The sequence below is a fragment of the Nerophis ophidion genome, linkage group LG17 (assembly GCF_033978795.1).
Source record: "Nerophis ophidion isolate RoL-2023_Sa linkage group LG17, RoL_Noph_v1.0, whole genome shotgun sequence".
NCBI classification, from domain to species: domain Eukaryota; kingdom Metazoa; phylum Chordata; class Actinopteri; order Syngnathiformes; family Syngnathidae; genus Nerophis; species Nerophis ophidion.
The window spans coordinates 1,070,112-1,090,799 of NC_084627.1; the positions used below are offsets into that span (position 1 = coordinate 1,070,112).

The window sequence follows — 20,688 nt, forward strand, 5'->3', positions numbered from 1 at the left end:
CTTTTCTCTAGGGACTCAAAGCGCTTTACATAGTGAAACCCAATATCTAAGTTACATTTAAACCAGTGTGGGTGGCACTGGGAGCAGGTGGGTAAAGTGTCTTGCCCAAGGACACAACGGCAGTGACTAGGATGGCTGAAGTGGGAATCGAACCTGCAACCCTCAAGTTGCTGGCACGGCCGCTCTACCAACCGAGCTATGCCGCCCACTTCAGAAGTTTTACATTCATCCATCCATCCATTTTCTGCCGCTTATTCCCTTTGGGGTTTTACAATGTAACTAAAACAATTCATACTTACTAAACTGTCCCACGTGTGATGTCTTGTAGGAGTGTTTTCATGCATATTTGCATGTGCTATCATAATGTAAACTAGCTAGGGTCGTTAGCATTAGCGAATATGCTAAACCGTTTATAAGTGTCCGTGTTAGTATTATTAACTTGCAATGGCATTTTTTATGTATTGTTTCAGTTTCGTCCCCGTGGAGTTATTGAGTCTTGCAGCTCGTGGGTCCATAACGATGACTTCCGTTTTGTTTGATCAGCCATTTTACTGCCGTGTGACAGGCACCGTTTGGAATCAATTAAGGCAGGGGTGTAAAACTTGTTTTCATTGAGGGTCATTGAGTAATGGCTGTCTTCACAGGGCCGCTTTTTAAAAATTAATTAAAATGATGCATGCGGGCAAACCTGGGATTAATCGTGATTAATCAAAATGTATCTGATTTGAATTTTTTTTTTTTAATTTGACAGCATTTATTTAACAGGTGTACCGGTAATCCTCTTATATTACAAACCCCGTTTCCAAATGAGTTGGGAAATTGTGTAAGATGTAAATATAAACGGAATACAATGATTTGCAAATCATTTTCAACCCATATTCAGTTGAATACGCTACAAAAACAACATATTTGATGTTCAAACTGATAAAGATTTTTTTCTTGCAAATAATCATTAACTTTAGAATTTCATGCCAGCAACACGTGCCAAAGAAGTTGGGAAAGGTGGCAATAAATACTGATACAGTTGCGGAATTCTCATCAAACACTTATTTGGAACATCCCACAGGTGTGCAGGCTAATTGGGAACAGGTGGGTGCCATGATTGGGTATAAAAGCAACTTCCGTGAAATGCTCAATCATTCACAAACAAGGATTGGGAAACGGTCACAACTTTGTGAAGAAATGCGTGAGCAACTTGTCAAACAGTTTAAAAACAGCATTTCTCAACGGGCTATTGCAAGGAATTTAGGAATTTCACCATCTATGGTCCGTAATACCATCGAAAGGTTCAAAGAATCTCGAAAAATCACTGCACGTAAGCGATGATATAACGGACCTTCGTCCTCTCAGGCGGTACTGCATCAAAAAGCCACATCAGTGTGTAAAGGATATCACCACATGGGCTCAGGAACACTTCAGAAAACCACTGTCAGTAACTACAGTTGGTCGCTACATCTGTAAGTGCAAGTTAAAACTCTACTATGCAAAGCCAAAGCTATTCATCAACGATACCCAGAAACGCCGCCGGCTTCGCTAGGTCCGAGCTCATCTAAGATGGAAAATTGCTCTGTGATCTGACAAGTCCACTTTTGAAATTGTTTTTTGGAAACAGTGAACGTCGTGTCCTCCGGACCAAAGAGGAAAAGCACCATCAGGACTTTTCTAGGTGCAAAGTTGAAAAGCCAGCATCTGTGATGGTATGGGGGTGTACTAGTGCCCAAGGCATGGGTAACTTACACATCTGTGAAGGCACCATTAATGCTGAAAGGTACATACAGCTTCTGGAGCAACATATGTTGCCATCCAAGCAATGTTATCATGGACGCCCCTGCTTATTTCAGCAAGACAATGCCGAGTCACTTGTTAAAACAGCGTGGCTTCATAGTAAAAGAGTGCGGGTACTAGACTGGCTTGCCTGTAGTCCAGACCGGTCTCCCATTGAGAATGTGTGGACCTGAAAAGCTTCAAAAATGTCTCTCCTCAGTTCCCAAAGGTATATTGAGTGTTGTTAAAAGAAAAGGTGATGTAACACAGTGGTGAACATGCCCTTTCCCAACTACTTTGGCACATGTTGCAGCCATGAAATTCTAAGTTAATTATTTATTTTTTTTAAAAACAAAATTTATGAGTTTGAACATCAAATATTTTGTCTTTGTAGTGCATTCAACTGAATATGGGTTGAAAAGTATTTGCAAGTCATTGTATTCCGTTTATATTTACATCTAACACAATTTACCAACTCATATGGAAACGGGGTTTGTACTACATTATTGCCTATGAATTGATTAGTAGATGTTTTCTTGTACAAACTTATGGATGTTTATTTTTATCTTTACTAACATATTTTTGTAACACACTGTATAATAATGTAATATTTGGCATAATTAAATAATAACGTTTAAAAGAAAGGCATTTTTTACTGTCTAAATCTAAATAATTATTTGCATTTAGTAAAAAATTTAAGTATTTTATCAACACACATTTTCCCCAGGCTCTCGCGGGCCAAATATAATGATGTGGCGGGCTAGATCTGGCCCCCGGTCCTTGAGTTTGTCACCCGTGAATTAATGTATGTAAATACACATTTAAAAAATGATTTCGTGCCACTGTATATCTGCGGCGTATGGTCCGGTGTGGCTATCCATCCATCCATTTTCTACCGCTTATTCCCTTTCGGGGTCGTGGGGGGCGCTGGAGCCTATCTCAGCTACAATCGGGTGGAAGGCGGGGTACACCCTGGACAAGTCGCCACCTCATCGCAGGGCCAACACAGATAGACAGACAATATTCACACTCACATTCACACACTAGGGCCAATTTAGTGTTGCCAATCAACCTAATAACAGGTGCATGTCTTTGGAAGTGGGAGGAAGCCGGAGTACCCGGAGGGAACCCACGCATTCACGGGGAGAACATGCAAACTCCACACAGAAAGATCCTCAGCCTGGAATTGAACCCAGTACTGCAGGACCTTCGTATTGTGAGGCAGACGCACTAACCCCTCTGCCACTGTGAAGCCCTCGTTATATTTCATGATTAATCCTTTTTATTTATTTTATTATTCATATTGTTGTATGTCTTTAAGTGCAATGACAATGAAGATTTTCCGCTGTATTTTATGATTTAAATAATAATTGCAATTGGAATTAATTTTGTATTTAATGCAGGGGTAGGGAACCTATGGCTCTAGAGCCAGATGTGGCTCTTTTGATGACTGCATCTGGCTCTCAAGATAAATCTGAGCTGACATTGCTTAACACGATAAGTAATGAATAATTCCACTTGTAATCACAGGGTTAAAAATAACGTTCAAATTACAAAACATTGTCATGCATTTTTATTCCATCCATCGGTTTTCTACCGCACCTGTTCAAGAAATTGCGTTAATGGTAAGAATTTGTTTGTTTATTATTGGTTAGTGTGGGGCTTGCCCCCCTGGGGGTTCTTCAGACCACCAAGCACCGACAGGAGAGCCTGTTTCAGGGTTACAATGTTGTTTTATTTTTCAATAAGTCTCTCAGTTGCTTTCCAGCAATTGTATTTTTCTCTTTCGTTCTCGCTCGCGCTCTGGCTCCAGCCCCAACCTCGTCTCTCCTCCTAGCTGCTGCTTATAACAGAGCGACAGGTGATTAGATAACAAGACCCAGGTGGACCATCTACCCCAGTTCGCTGCAGGCCCGCAGGCCACGCCCCCTCGACAGTTAGCTTCAGAATAACAATGTTATTACAAATAATAAGAGACCTCTTATACCCTAGAAATGTTGGTCTTACTTAAAAATGCACGCGTTTAGTTGTGTTCAGTGTTAAAAAAATTTTTTATATGGCTCTTACGGAAATACATTTTGAAATATTTGCCTTTTTGGCTCTCTCAGCCAAAAAGGTTCCCGACCCCTGATTTAATGTATTATCATTTAATTATTGAGTTCATTATTTCATAATTTTATTATTTCACAATTTAATTATTGCTCTCATTCTAACGATTAAACTATTTATTTAATTATTTTATTCATTATTTCACAATTTAATTCCTTATTGATTTTTTCGTTTTGTGATTTATTCAATGCTTTAATTATTGAATGACACATTTAGGTAATTATTCAAAGATGTGTTTATGTGTTTCATTTCGTCCCATTTGGCCCTTGTCAGCGCTACTTGAGTGGAATTTGTCCCTCAAAGTCGCTCCTAATTGTAGAATATTTTCACAATGAGGTCATTGGTTGGTAAAGGTCAGCTCTACAGATGCCAGCTGTGTTAGTTTAAAAGTACTTGGGGGGTGTGTGCGTTCTTATATTTCCACCCTTGGCTAATATATGTACAAATATTTATTTATTCTAAAATTCTGTGGGTGCGGCTTAATTACCAGTGCACTCTATGACACTACATACGGTATATTAATCTTAGGTTAACATTTATTATAGCTTACATATTTAAATGGCGGATAAAAAAACTCTTCAAACTTAAAAACACTCACCGCTGTCCCTGCTTGTTTTCTGATCGCCGTTGCTTTGCTGCTCCTCCTCCGCCTCATCCTCCTCTTCCTCCTCGTCCTCGTCGTCCTCCACAGCAGCAATCAGCTGCTCAAAATCCTCGTCCTCCTCGTGCTCCTCTTTTGCGATCTTCGAGTGCTTCGGTGGCCGGCCCCTCCCTCGGCCCCTGCCGGAATGGTGCTTGCCGCGCCCGCGCCCGCCGTGACCCGGCCTGGCGATCGCCTCGCGCTTCGTCTTGTTGGCCATGGCTGCCAAGTAGCCAGGTGGGTACTGCACACACAGCCACACATGTTCTTGTATTTGTTACCTTCTTGAGACCTCCGAAAAATGCCTACCTTTCTAGATATATAAATATTGGTATTTATAACAATAATAATTTGATCACTAAAGACACTTTTAGCTGCTGCTGTGACCCAATGTCACCTCCATATTTATACTGTTGACTGCGAATCCGAATGTGCAATGATGGTATGTTACTCACTGAGTCTTGTATATAACATTTTTTTTTTAATTTTAGCTACAGTGGGGCAAGAAATGATTTAGTCAGCCACCGATTGTGCAAGTTCTCCCAGTTAAAATGATGACAGAGGTCTGTAATTTTCATCATAGGTACACTTCAACTGTGAGAGACAGAATGTGAAAAAAAAATCCAGGAATTCACATTATAGGACATGCACCTGCGGATAGGTTGATTGGCAACACTAAATTGGCCCTGGTGTGTGAATGTTGTCTGTCTATCTGTGTTGGACCTGCGATGAGGTGGCGACTTGTCCAAGGTGTACCCCGCCTTCCACCCGATTGTAGCTGAGATAGGCGCCAGCGCCCCCCGTGTCCCCAAAAGGGAATAAGCGGTAGAAAATGGATGGATGGATGGAATTTTAAATAATTTATTGTAAATTATGGTGGAAAATAAGTATTTGGTCAACCATTCAAAGCTCTCACTGATGGAAGGAGGTTTTGGCTCCAAATCTCACGATACATGGGCCCATTCATTCTTTCCTTAACACGGATCAATCGTCCTGTCCCCTGAGCAGAAAAACAGCCCCAAAGCATGATGTTTCCACCCCCATGCTTCACAGTAGGTGTGGTGTTCTTGGGATGCAACTCAGTATTCTTCTTCCTCCAAACACGACGAGTTGAGTTTATACCCAAAAATTATATTTTGGTTTCATCTGACCACATGACATTCTCCCAATCCTCTGCTGTATCATCCATGTATCCATTTTGGTATAAACTCAACTCGTCGTGTTTGGAGGAAGAAGAATACTGAGTTGCATTCCAAGAACACCAAACCTACTGTGAAGCATGGGGGTGGAAACATCATGCTTTGGGGCTGTTTTTCTGCTAAGGGGACAGGATGATTGATCCGTGTTAAGGAAAGAATGAATGGGGCCATGTATCGTGAGATTTTGAGCCAAAACCTCCTTCCATCAGTGAGAGCCTTGAATGGTTGACCAAATACTTATTTTCCACCATAATTTACAAATAAATTCTTTAAAATTCCTACAATGTGAATTCCTGGATTTTTTTTCACATTCTGTCTCTCACAGTTGAAGTGTACCTATGATGAAAATTACAGACCTCTGTCATCATTTTAAGTGGGAGAACTTGCACAATCGGTGGCTGACTAAATACTTTTTTGCCCCACTGTATGTACCGTGTGACTTGTTGAAGGGTGGACTAGCAAAGTAAGATTTTCATTGTACGGCAAACTGTCCGTTTAACTGTGCATATGACAGTAAACAATCTTGAATCTTGAATAAGATATACATCAGGGGTTACCAACGCGGTGCCCGCGGGCACCAGGTAGCCCGTAAGGACCAGATGAGTCGCCCGCTGGCCTGTTCTAAAAATAGCTCAAATAGCAGCACTTACCAGTGAGCTGCCTCTATTCTTTTAAATTGTATTTATTTACTAGCAAGCTGGTCTCGCTTTGCTCGACATTTTTAATTCTAAGAGAGACAAAACTCAAATAGAATTTGAAAATCCAAGAAAATATTTTAAAGACTTGGTCTTCACTTGTTTAAATACATTCATTAATTTTTTTACTTTGCTTCTCATAACTTTCAGAAAGACAATTTTAGAGAAAAAATACAACCTTAAAAATGATGTTAGGATTTTTAAACACATATACCTTTTTACCTTTTAAATTCCTTCCTCTTCTTTCCTGATAATTTAAATCAATGTTCAAGTAAATTGATTTTTTTTATTGTAAAGAATAACAAATACATTTTATTTCTTCGTTTTAGCTTCTGTTTTTTCAAAGAAGAATATTTGTGAAATATTTCTTCAAACTTATTATGATTAAAATTCAAAAAAATTATTGTGGCAAATCTAGAAAATCTGTAGAATAAAATTTAAATCTTATTTCAAAGTCTTTTGAATTTCTTTTAAAATTTTTGTTCTGGAAAATCTAGAAGAAATAATGATTTGTCTTTGTTAGAAATATAGCTTGGTCCAGTTTGTTATATATTCTAACAAAGGGCAGATTGGATTTGAACCTATTTAAAACATTTCATCAAAATTCTAAAATTAATCTTAATCAAGAAAAATTACTAATGATGTTCCATAAATTATTTTTTAAATTTTTTCAAAATGATTCGAATTAGCTATTTTTTCTCTTCTTTTTTTCGGTAGAATTTTGAATTTCAAAGAGTCGAAATTGAAGATAAACTATGTTTCAAAGCTTTATTTTCATTTTTTTCGTGTTGTCTCCTCTTTTAAACCGTTCAATGAAGTGATTTTTTTCATCATTTATTCTCTACAAAAAAAACCTTCCGTAAAAAGAAAAAAAATGTACGACGGAATGACAGACAGAAATACAATTTATTTAAGTGTGTATCAAACTGGTAGCCCTACGCATTAATCAGTATCCAAGAATAGCTGTTGGTTTCAAAAAGGTTGTTGACCCCTAATGTACAATTTATTTTTATTTATTTTTTTTGTAATTGGTTTTTAATCTTCATTATTTACTTCGTTATTACAGTATGTCTCTATAAACATATTTATTTTTTAAATTAATTTTGGCTAAAGGGGGCACATTTAAATTTCTTACACACACTTGGTATTACATATGTTGGCCGGAAAGGGAGCACTGCAAAATTATTTACACACACTTGTTATTTCATATGTTGACCAGAGGGGGAGCACTTTTAAATCCGACACACAGTCAATTTGAAAAATCACTCCTATTTGGGACCACACTCATTTTGATAGATTTCACCTCCAGGGGTGCCAATGAGACAGTCTCTATTACAGGGGTAGGGAACCAATTTGATCGTGAGCCAGATGTGGCTCTTTTGATGACTGCATCTGGCTTTCGGATAAATCTGAGCTGACATTGCTTAACACGATAAGTAATGAATAATTCCACTTGTAATCACAGTGTTAAAAATGACGTTCCAAATATAAAACATTCTCATGCTTTTTTTATGTTCAAAAAGTTGCATTAATGGTAAGAAGTAATTCATTTATTATTGGTTAGTGTTGGGCTTGCCCTCCTGGGGGTTCTTCAGACCACCAAGAGCCTGGTTTTAGGGTTACAATATTGTTTTATTTTATTTTTCTCTCAGTTGTTTTCCAGCAATTGTCTTTTTCTCTTTCGTCCTCACTCGCGCTCTGGCTCCAGCCCCAACCCCAACCCTGTCTCTCCTCCTGGCTGCTGCTTATAACAGAGCGACAGGTGATTAGATAACAAGGCCCAGGTGGGCCATCTACGCACCTGTTGCTGATTTCGAGGCCGGTCCTGGCAACATCCCGCTTTGCTGCAGGCCCGCAGGCCACGCCCCATCCACAGTTAGCTTCAGAATAATAATGTTATTATAAAGAATAAGAGACCTATTATACTATGGAAATATTGATCTTACTTAAAAATGCACGCGTTTAGTTGTATTCAGTGTTAAAAAAAAAATTATATGGCTCTTAGGGAAATTCATTTTAAAATATTTGGCTTCTTGGCTCTCTCAGCCAAAAAGATTCCCGACCCCTGCTCTATTAGATGCAATGGTTTTCCGTATTAGGACCCTGATTTCGGTCCTAACTTGTTCACCGGTCTTCACATGGAAGCTACTTTTCCTTGTTGATGTCTCAAGAAGGGTAGAAATACAAGAAAAGACACACACACACACACACACACACAGAAGTGGTACAGTGTGTGAATAAAAACATGAAAAAAAAAAGAACATTTCATGCAGTCTAACCTGAACTGAGAGACCCAGTTTTTTGATCCTGTCCAGTCCCTCAGGGGTCCATGGGGCCGGTTCCTGGTCGTCACGTCTCAGCAGGTACCTCCACACCAGGTAACCGCACTTTCCTATCTCAGGCCAGTATTTGACCACCTAAAGTCACAACGTAACCCTGCTGTGACGTCCGAAGAAAAACACAAAGTTTTTGAACCTCCCGGCTGCAGCTAACCTTGTAGATGCCGTCGTAGCGGTTCCCTTCCTCGGGGGCGTACTTGCTGATGCGACGTCCTTTGGAGCTACGGACCACTCGGACCGGCTTGCCGGCCCGCCAGTTCTTGGACTCGGCCCCGTCTTTGTCGTTCAAGGGGGCGTCACAGTTAAGGGCCAAAGCTCTGAATGACAATGGGATTTTTTTGTTTGTTTTCCTCAATTCATTAGAAGAATTTGACTAAATAGGCTCCTCCCCCACAGGAAGTTGCATACCTGTTCATGTGGGTCAAGGTCTGGTCAAACGAGTGCTCTCCGATGCGTTTGTTCCCTGAGAGGTCGCGGCCCCCGCTGCCCGTGTAGGTAAACTCGTCCCCCCGATCCTACAGCAGGACGAAATTTTTCATCATTTATCCACACATTTGCGTTATTAACTCTTGTGCACCCCTAGGGCCCAAAACAGGTATTAAATGTGCTCCTTATTCATTAGTTTGAAGGTTCGCAGTCGGAAATGTCATCTTTTTATAAATAATTTTACATTTTGTTTTTGATTACAACCTTGTTAGAATAGGATATAAAAATAGAGTATATACGCTTTCTTTTAAAAACTCTTGGGGCCCCATTATAACTACTTTTTTTCACAGACTGTAATCCTGGTATATTACGGAGGCTTTTGTACGTTAAAACCAAATTAATCACGTTCTTGCCAATGGAAAAACGAGAGAATATATTGTTGGTATAGTTGCGCCACCTGGCCACTAGATGGTGGCAAATAACCATGAGCATAATTCTTTGTTTCGTTTTACTTGCACACACAGAGAAATAGAAAAAAAAAAAACCGTATTTCCTTGAATTGCCGCCGGGGCGCTAATTATTTTAAAACCTCTTCTCACTCCTGCGCTTACCAAAGGCATGCGGTAAAAGTAAGCATGCGCTAATTATTTTAAAATCTCTTCTTACTCCGGCACTTACCAAAGGTATGCAGTAAAAATTTGAGTGTGATGTAAGCTTGGACCTTAAATCCTACTGAATAGCTCTTAATCTTCTTCCCTTTATGCGATTTCAAATTGCCGGTATTGAGATCAGCCTCCTCCATTTTGAAAATGATGACAGGGGAAGTGTCATGTGTGACGTCAGGAGTTTGACCAAGCGGTAATATCAATCAATCAGTCAATGTTTACTTATATAGCCCTAAATCACTAGTGTCTCAAAGGGCTGCACAAACCACTACGACATCCTCGGTAGGCCCACATAAGGGCAAGGAAAACTCACACCCAGTGGGACATCGGTGACAATATTGACCCAGTGGGACGTCGGTGACAATGATGACTATGAGAACCTTGGAGAGGAGGAAAGCAATGGATGTCGAGCGGGTCTAACGTGATACTGTGAAAGTTCAATCCATAATGGATCCAACACAGTCGCGAGAGTCCAGTCCAAAGCGGATCCAACACAGCAGCGAGAGTCCCGTTCACAGCGGAGCCAGCAGGAAACCATCCCAAGCGGAGGCGGATCAGCAGCGCAGAGATGTCCCCAGCCGATACACAGGCAAGCAGTACATGGCCACCAGATCGGACCGGACCCCCTCCACAAGGGAGAGTGGGACATAGGAGAAAAAGAAAAGAAACGGCAGATCAACTGGTCTAAAAAGGGAGTCTATTTAAAGGCTAGAGTACACAAATGAGTTTTAAGGTGAGACTTAAATGCTTCTACTGAGGTAGCATCTCAAACTGTTACCGGGAGGGCATTCCAGAGTACTGGAGCCCGAAGTGAAAAAGCTCTATAGCCCGCAGACTTTTTTTGGGCTTTGGGAATCACTAATAAGCCGGAGTCCTTTGAACGCAGATTTCTTGCCGGGACATATGGTACAATACAATCGGCAAGATAGGATGGAGCTAGACCGTGTAGTATTTTATACGTAAGTAGTAAAACCTTAAAGTCACATCTTAAGTGCACAGGAAGCCAGTGCTGGTGAGCCAGTACAGGCGTAATGTGATCAAACTTTCTTGTTCTTGTCAAAAGTCTAGCAGCCGCATTCACTAATTATTTTGGGAAGCGAGTTTAATTCAAGGCAGGCGCATACTATATACCCTGCGGCAATTCCAGGAAATACGTTATACCATTTAACGCAAAAATATGTGCGGGACAGGTTAGGAAGACCCTAAGATCTTGTGAAGACAGCTGCCCCAAAACGTCACAATTTACACAGCAGCAAAAAAATACCATCCTTCCATCCATTTCCTACCGCTTATTCCCTTTCGGGGTCGCGGGGGGCGCTGGCGCCTATCTCAGCTACAATCGGGCGGAAGGCGGGGTACACCCTGGACAAGTCGCCACCTCATCGCAGGGCCAACACAGATAGACAGACAACATTCACACTCACAAAATACAAATAAGATAAAATAAACATGCAATACATATCATATACCGCAAACAATATCATAATTCCTTTCAGACCTTAGTAGACTTAAATTATAATTTTTTTTTATGATACAATTTAGTTGTAAATTGAAGAGCTGGTGGGAGTATATTCCAAAGAGATGGGCCTCTGTATTTTAGCGTATATTTCTTAATTGACGTTCAACATAAGGGTAGATGATGAAAGTCATGGCATTGACTTGTTGGGTAAGTGTGTATTCCAGAAAAAGAAGCACATGAATTGATTAACGTGGACCCCGACTTAAACAAGTTGAAAAACTTATTCGGGTGTTACCATTTAGTGGTCAATTGTACGGAATATGTACTGAACTGTGCAATCTACTAATAAAAGTATCAATCAATCAATCAATCAATCAAAATTTATGGAAAACTATTGGTCAATCAACGAACAAATGTACGTACTTGTACATATAAATAGATATACAATATACAGTACAGGCCAAAAGTTTGGACACACCTTCTCATTCAATGTGTTTTCTTTATTTTCATGACTATTGACATTGTAGATTGTCACTGAAGGTATCAAAACTATGAATGAACACATGTGGAGTTATGTACTTAAAACCCATTTCAGGTGACTACCTCTTGAAGCTCATCGAGAGAACGCCGAGAGTGTGCAAAGCAGTAATCATAGCAAAGGGTGGCTATTTTGAAGAAACTAGAATATAAAACATGTTTACAGTTACATCACCTTTTTTTGTAACGTACCTAACTCCACATGTTCATTCATAGTGTTGATGCGTTCAGTGACAAGCTACAATGTGAATAGTTACATATGTAACACTATATATATATATATATATATATATATATATATATATATATATATATATATATATATATATATATATATATATATATATATATATATATATATATGTATATATATACAGTGGGGCAAAAAAGTATTTAGTCAGCCACCGATTGTGCAAGTTCTCCCACTTAAAATGATGACAGAGGTCTGTAATTTTCATCATAGGTACACTTCAACTGTGAGAGACAGAATGTAAAAAAAAATCCAGGAATTAACATTGTGGAATTTTTAAATAATTTATTTGTAAATTATGGTGGAAGATAAGTATTTGGTCAACCATTGAAAGCTCTCACTGATGGAAGGAGGTTTTGGCTCAAAATCTCACGATACATGGCCCCATTCATTCTTTCCTTAACACGGATCAATCGTCCTGTCCCCTTAGCAGAAAAACAGCCCCAAAGCATGATGCTTCACAGTAGGTATGGTGTTCTTGGGATGCAACTCAGTATTCTTCTTCCTCCAAACATGACGAGTTGAGTTTATACCAAAATGGATACATGGATGATACAGCAGAGGATTGGGAGAATGTCATGTTGTCAGATGAAACCAAAATATAACTTTTTGGTATAAACTCAACTCGTCGTGTTTGGAGGAAGAAGAATACTGAGTTGCATCCCAAGAACACCATACCTACAGTGAAGCATGGGGGTGGAAACATCATGCTTTGGGGCTGTTTTTCTGCTAAGGGGACAGGACGATTGATCCGTGTTAAAGAAAGAATGAATGGGGCCATGTATCGTGAGATTTTGAGCCAAAACCTCCTTCCATCGATGACAGCCTTCAATGGTTGACCAAATACTTATTTTCCACAATAATTTACAAATAAATTATTTAAAATTCCTACAATGTGAATCCCTGGATTTTTTTTTCACATTCTGTCTCTCACAGTTGAAGTGTACCTATGATGAAAATGACAGACCTCTGTCATCATTTTAAGTGGGAGAACTTGCACAATCGGTGGCTGACTAAATACTTTTTTGCCCCACTGTATGTACATATATACAAACATACACTTATATACACATACACACACATATATATATGTACATACATACGTGTGTGTGTGTATATACATATATACTGTATAGACACACACACACACACACACATACATATATATATATATTAAACCCATAGAGGCGCCACAAATGTAATTTAAAATCACATGACTGTCACCCACCACTTCATCCTCAAAGCCCCCCGCCAAAACCAGGGAGTAGGATCCATCGTTACTGCGACCGTGGATGCCGCCAACGTGCGGCCTGTGAACGCCGGCCTCGCTCACCTGAGGGTACATGGGCAAGCGCAGCAGATGAAACTAAGTGACTGTTTGTTTGGTTTTTTTACATTTTCTTCATTAACACAAAAAAAGCAATTTGTGGGCGAACCTGAACTCGGAATTTCCACGTGGTCCCCACAGGAACGCCAGGAACGGGTCCATAGTGGTTGGAGGGAACAATGGTGCACTCCTTGGTGCGTCCCACACAGGCCATGCCCTAAAAATACAACAAAAAATACACACAATCAATCAGTTCATTAACCAATCAGGGCTTGGACTCGAAATAATGAGCTTTGTGTCCGAGTGCACAAACTACATGCTTGCCTCGATGATTTTAGTGTCCGAAAACTTGACTAAACCCTGACTTCAACTCCAACAAACACCTCTGGAATGAACTAAAACAGTTTTTCTCAAACCTTTTCCACCAAGGAACACCTCAGAAAACTCTTGGCACTCTTAGTACCACCAAAATGACCAACATTAAAATACAGTAGCGTAGTAGAACTAAATATTTATCAAGCACAAGGCATAAGCTTTATTTGATAAGTATATTTAATAATTTTGGTCCCTGTAACATTACACATAGTTTTAACAGTAACACCGTGTTTGAATATTTTATTCGGTGATTCTTTGCCGATAAAGCCTGCAAAATCACTGAACTAGAACTTATATTGTTAGTTATAATGGAGTTATTTTAGGTTGAAATGTCCAAATACTTTAGTCCACATGACTTATGTGCCACGCACAAAAATGAACAGTCCAAAAAAATAAAAACGTAAAAAAAAAGATCATATTTTTGATACTGCAAACCTTTGAATTTACCACTCATTGTTATTAATTGCTGGACGACAGCAAAGACTTACTGTGGAGCAGAGACAGCGTCCACAAAGTACATCCGAACATGACAATCAACAATGTACACACAAGGAAATATTATTGATTGCTAAAACAACGTAGATGCGGGAAATATCGCTCAAAGGAAGACATGAAACTGCTACAGGAAAATACCAAAAAAAGAGAAAAAGCCTCCAAAATCAATCAATCAATCAATGTATCTTATTTCGGCAATCTTCACATAAAACACAGAACAACAACAAGAAAAGAGAAAAAAAAAAAAAAAACACTCATTTGGGCAATGATTGAGCCGAAAGGGTGTACGTTGAAGCAACGCTTATATAAACCTACCCCATCACAACAAGAACAAGGTTCAAAATATATAAAATCTCAAACATGCTTCACTTATATTACTTTTTTTTTAAACAATATATAAGCAACATATATGTAGCACACGTCTCATATACACAGTTTAACATTTAAATCAAACATATACATTTGTACACCGAATATGCTTGATAAGCACTCCACACAAGTCAATAACACCAACAAAGCTCACCTTTGATCATTCACACACAGTATAAAAGGTTTGGTGGACAAAATGAGACAAAGAATGAGTGGCATAAAATAGGGCGCAAGACAAGAACTAAAACACTAGACACAGGAAAACAGCAAAAAACTCAAAATTAGTCACGGCGTGATGCGACAGGTGGTGACAGTACACCTACTTTGAGACAATAGTTATATTAACGCATGGTTGGTTATGGTTTAAAGTCATACCCGACAACGACTTTTTACTGTCAACTGAGTTTCGTTTTTTAATGATTTCTGCTGGTGGTCGCCTCCGGATTTTATCAATGCAAAAAATGTGCTTTGGCTCAAAAAAGGTTGAAAAACACTGCAGTATTGTACTGACAAAAGGTGCAGTTACACAACATCTTGTCAAAGCATCGTCCTGCTGCAAAATGTTGCGTGAAATGACTTGTGAGACAGCGCCCTCTGCTGCTGGACTAACAGCTGCTGAGCTGTTTGCCATTCAATCCACTTCCTCTCAATAAAAAAAAAAAAATAATTACAGTTTGAAGCAGAGAAAATGAATGTGCGACTGCATAAAATTGTTTTCATTAAGGAAAGAAAAAGAAGCAAGGGATTGAGTGCGGAATGAAGTCATTGCTGTTAAATGGAGCAGAGAGCTGTTTTTAATTAGTCCACAGACAGCAGGAACGTTCAGAGTATTTTTCCGTTGACACTTCCAGGAGCGTCTGGGTCAACAACGGCGGCGTTGCTCTCTTTTAAACCACTGCGCTTGGTGGTGGGGACGGAAAGCTCGTTTGGGGTTAGAAAAAATAAAAAAAATCCCCATTAGAAAAGACGGAAATAGGAAGATTAAAACCGTCCACTTGACAAAACAATCAGAAATGTGTAAAAATAAGTTAAGCAGACTTAAAGGCCTACTGAAAGCCACTACTACCGACCACGCAGTCTGATAGTTTATAAATCAATGATGAAATATTAACATTGCAACACACGCCAATACGGCCGGTTTAGTTTACTAAATTGCAATTTTAAATTTCTCGGTATGATGACGCCTGCGTGTGACGTCACGGATTGTAGAGGACATCTTGTTCCAGCACCGATCCCAGCTATAAGTCGTCTGTTTTCATCGCATAATTCCACAGTATTCTGGACATCTGTGTTGCTGAATCTTTTGCAATTTGTTCAATGAATAATGGAGACGTCAAAGAAGAAAGCTGTAGGTGGGAAGCGGTGTATTGCGGCCGCCTTTGGCAACACTAACACAGCCGGTGTTTCATTGTTTACATTCCCGAAAGATGACGGTGGAGCTTTACTATGGAACAGAGCAGTCAAGCGAACTCGGTTGGATTGGACCACACACACAAAGTACAGTGTATTATGCAGCGATTATTTCGAAAGATCGTGTTTCGAAGAGGGTCCCTTGCGAAAGGCAGAGATGGGCATCGCCACCACCTGTCGCTGAAGAAAGGTGCGGGGCCGACCTTCAGGTTGTATAGGTACGACCATATAATCTCACTAAAACACTAGTAACACAATAAGCAGATAAGGGATTTTCCAGAATTATCCTAGTAAATTTGTCTAATAAAATCTGAATCGCTCCCACTGTATAGTCTTTTTTTTCTTTCTGAATCCGGACAGGTTGGTAGGAGGACAACATGACACAAACCTCCCTAATTATTAGAAATCCCAGTGTTTATGTCAAACACGATTCTCTGATGAGAGTATTTGTCCTGCTAATTCTGGCGCTCCCTGAACTCACCGTAGTTTGTCATAATGTATAACTTTATTTATTGATGCCAGAGAAAGACATATTTTATGCCACTCATTCTTTGTCTCATTTTGTCCACCAAACCTTTTATACTGTGTGTGAATGATCAAAGGTGAGATTTGTTGGTGTTATTGACTTGTGTGGAGTGCTTATCAAGCATATTTGGTCAATGCATGACTGCAAGATAATCGATGCTAACATGCTATTTAGGCTAGCTGTACGTACATATTAAATCATTATGCCTCATTTGTAGCTATATTTGAGATGTTTTAATATCCTTTACTTTAATCTTATTTGTATATAATTTAGTTTTGCGTGTCTCATGACACATTTTCTATATGTAATTTTGGCTGCATTTCAGATAATTGTTTGTGTGCCATGTTGTTCCAGACCACAGCAAACGTTACCTAGCTTGCCAAAGATTGTAATAAATCTATTAAAAGAAAACAGCCTGCCGATTCCTTTAACTTGGACACACACATCTGTACCTTTGGCCATTCTGAGCCAGTCATTTCCCGGAGTTATCTCACCCTCTGAGTAGCCTCTGATTCACTAATGGTTTCTAATGTTGTAAAAATGTGTAGAATGTATAAAATTTCAACATTTCTGTCAACGAAGATTTGCTTCAGCCTGCGACACATAGTCATTTTGATAGTAGGCTATTACAGGTAATATAGGGGACAGCGTGGCGCGGTTGGGAGAGTGGCCGTGGCAGCAACCTGAGGGTTCCTGGTTCAATACCCACCTTCTACCAACCTCGTCACGCCTGTTGCGTCCTTGAGCAAGACACTTTACCCTTGCTCCTGATGGTTCGTGTTTAGGGCCTTGCAGGGCAGCTCCCGCCATCAGTGTGTGAATGTGTGTGTGAATGTGAAAATAGTGTCAAAGCGCTTTGAGTACCTTGAAGGTAGAAAAGCACTATACAAGTACAACCCATTTACCATTTAATATAGACACTTACATCATGTTTGATTGGGACGGCGTGGCGCAGTGGGGAGAGTAGCCATGCGCAACCCCAGCGTCCCTGGTTCAATTCCCACCCAGTACCAACCTCGTCACGCCCGTTGTGTCCTGAGCAAGACACTTCACCCTTGCTCCTGATGGGTGCTGGTTAGCGCCTTGCATGGCAGCTCCCTCCATCAGTGTGTGAATGTGTGTGTGAATGGGTGAATGTGGAAGTAGTGTCAAAGCGCTTTGAGTACCTTGAAGGTAGAAAAGCGCTATACAAGTACAACCCATTTATTTATCATTTATGTGTTGCCTTCACTATAAGACTTACAGAATATACAGCTTTTCATTTTTGCGGCTCCAGACAGATTTGTTTTTTGTATTTTCTGTCCTATGTGGCTCTTTTTCTGCGTTTTGGGTTGCCGACCCCTGTTCTATAATCGGAAAAAATACAGTATCCCTACATCTCACCTTGCCCCAGTCCCGTTGACTCTCTGTGGTGGCCGAGGGCATTTTGGCCCTTTTCTTGCTGGCTTTAAGCTTCTCTCCGGCCTTGACCACCTCGCTGGTGTCGTTCTTACAGGTGGGACAGTACCTGTTGGGGAAAGTTCAATGCCGACGTGACAAAACACAATAAAGTGGAACCTCCATTCATGGACGCCTCTATTTGCGTTCTTTTCGGTGTACATGGCACCATATAGTATGTCTCGGCGTACTAACGCTTCATTCATTCATTTTGCATGCAGTTTCCATCTGGTACAACCATTTTGTAGAGCTTCGAACTTCTGACATGGTTAATTTCCACAATTGTCGTACCTTGTGCCGGTCCGAGCTGTATCAGCCTGTCCTAGAGATCACTTTGTGTAAATGAATATCCAAACTCACAGTCTCCATGTATAGCTTGAGGTTTCAGACAGCGTTTTAGCCAGCACCATAAGTTAGAGGATTTTTTATCAGCAAAGGGTGCTTTCTTCCACAACAAGTCTTAATTGTAATGAGACCAAAAAAGATGCCACTGCGGACCTATGTTACAGCGAAAGAGAAGGCACTACCGGGACACACGCCAATGAAGGATCGCCTCACACTGCTAGCGGCGATTACGTGAAGCCACTGCTTGTTTGTCACTACAAAAGTCAATAATAATAATGCTACAAATATTCCCGGACACGAGGTGAAATTATTTTCCTTTTTTTGTTTGTTTTTTTTAAATGGATGGATGGAGGTTTTGGAGCACACTAACGAGACTTGTGTGTGTGTGTGTGTGTGTGTGTGCGTGTTGACATTTAAGTTTGCTGTTGCGTTGTTTGGATAAAAAATACATTGTTAAGCCGTTTCCCCCTTGTTATGCTGGTTTGGTAAGTATATATATATATATATATATATATATATATATATATATATATATATATATATATATATATATATATACTGTACATACAGTGGGGCAAAAAAGTATTTAGTCAGCCACCGATTGTGCAAGTTCTCCCACTTAAAATGTTGACAGAAGTCTGTACTCTTCAACTGTGAAAGACAGAATGTGAAAAAAAAATCCAGGAATTCACATTGTAGGAATTTTAAATAATTTATTTGTAAATTATGGTGGAAAATAAGTATTTGGTCAACCATTCAAAGCTCTCACTGATGGAAGGAGGTTTTGGCTCAAAATCTCACGATACATGGCCCCATTCATTCTTTCCTTAACACGGATCAATCGTCCTGTCCCCTTAGCAGAAAAACAGCCCCAAAGCATGATGTTTCCACCCCCATGCTTCACAGTAGGTATGGTGTTCTTGGGATGCAACTCAGTATTCTTCTTCCTCCAAACACGACAAGTTGAGTTTATATCAAAATGGATACATGGATGATACAGCAGAGGATTGGGAGAATGTCATGTGGTCAGATGAAACCAAAATGTAACTTTTTGGTATAAACTCAACTCGTCGTGTTAAGAAGAATACTGAGTTGCATCCAAAGAACACCATACCTACTGTGAAGCATGGGGGTGGAAACATCATGCTTTGGGGCTGTTTTTCTGCTAAGGGGACAGGACGATTGATCCGTGTTAAAGAAAGAATGAATGGGGCCATGTATCGTGAGATTTTGTGCCAAAACCTCCTTCCATCGGTGAGAGCTTTGAAAGATGGACCAAATACTTATTTTCCACCATAATTTACAAATAAATTCTTTAAAATTCCTACAATGTGAATTCCTGGATTTTTTTTTCCACATTCTGTCACACACACACAGGCACACACACACCGTATATTATAGTATCTTCCAAGTGTGCATTTTTTTTACTTATATAGGGACTTTTGTCAAGGCAAGAACCAATTATTCATGTTTACATTAATTGTTATGGGGAAGTCTGCTTCACTATAACAACTTTTCAGTTGTCGAACCATGATGAAGAAACCAATTAAGTTCACAAATCGAGGTTCCACTACACCTCTTTTTTAAACCCCATACACATCTTGCATCTCTTTCGCTTACCAGTCCTCGTCGTCCGGGATGGTGGCCAGCGGCGGGTTGAGGCAGTAGATGTGGAACGCCATGTTGCACTCGTCGCACAGCAGCTGCATGTGAGCGTCCTGCTTGCCGCCGCACACGCAGCAGGAGCAAAAGCGGCACTCGGCGTCCGGGTCGGCCCTGCAGTGCTTGCACTCGGGCCCGCTCTTCCCTTTCGACGTCCAAGAAAGCAAAGCGTGAATGTGAACTTCGTTACTGTAGTCAACGTTAGCGTTAAGCATGATTGATCAATAAGTTGTTGGCAATGACTGGTGTGAATAGTCCCCTGCCTAAAGGGGTTGCGGTAAAAGAAAGGTACACAAAGTTAGCATGACAACAATCATCAGTTCATTGATCAATATGAATTTGGTTGAGTGATGGTTGTTTATAAGTTAGCAGAGGCGCTATTTTTCTTTGCTGACGGCCATTATGCAAATAATAACAAAAAAACAAAACAAAGAAAATACATTGAATAGGTGATAAGCGGTAGAAAATTGGATGGATAGAAGGTGTGTCATTGTTTGCGTTATGACATCATCTTTCGGACGGGTTTCGCTCACTGCATTGTCCTGTTCCGTCTTCCAGTCATCCATAGCGATTCTACACGTATGGATTCTTCATCTTTCATTCCAAGCAACGTTTGCAAGTTTTACAATATAACTAAAACAATTTATACTTACTATGTC

General features: G+C 40.0%; 1 protein-coding gene across 1 annotated transcript in view; it reads right to left on the minus strand.

Moving 5' to 3' along the window:
- Positions 1-20,688, minus strand: part of LOC133535766 (E3 ubiquitin-protein ligase UHRF2-like) — an 86,756-nt gene that overhangs the window by 20,009 nt on the left and 46,059 nt on the right. The window contains 8 exon segments of the mRNA XM_061875680.1: positions 4,472-4,757; positions 8,687-8,824; positions 8,901-9,063; positions 9,155-9,261; positions 13,312-13,416; positions 13,520-13,627; positions 17,969-18,092; positions 19,988-20,174. Of these exon segments, the coding sequence (XP_061731664.1) occupies positions 4,472-4,757; positions 8,687-8,824; positions 8,901-9,063; positions 9,155-9,261; positions 13,312-13,416; positions 13,520-13,627; positions 17,969-18,092; positions 19,988-20,174 (1,218 nt within the window).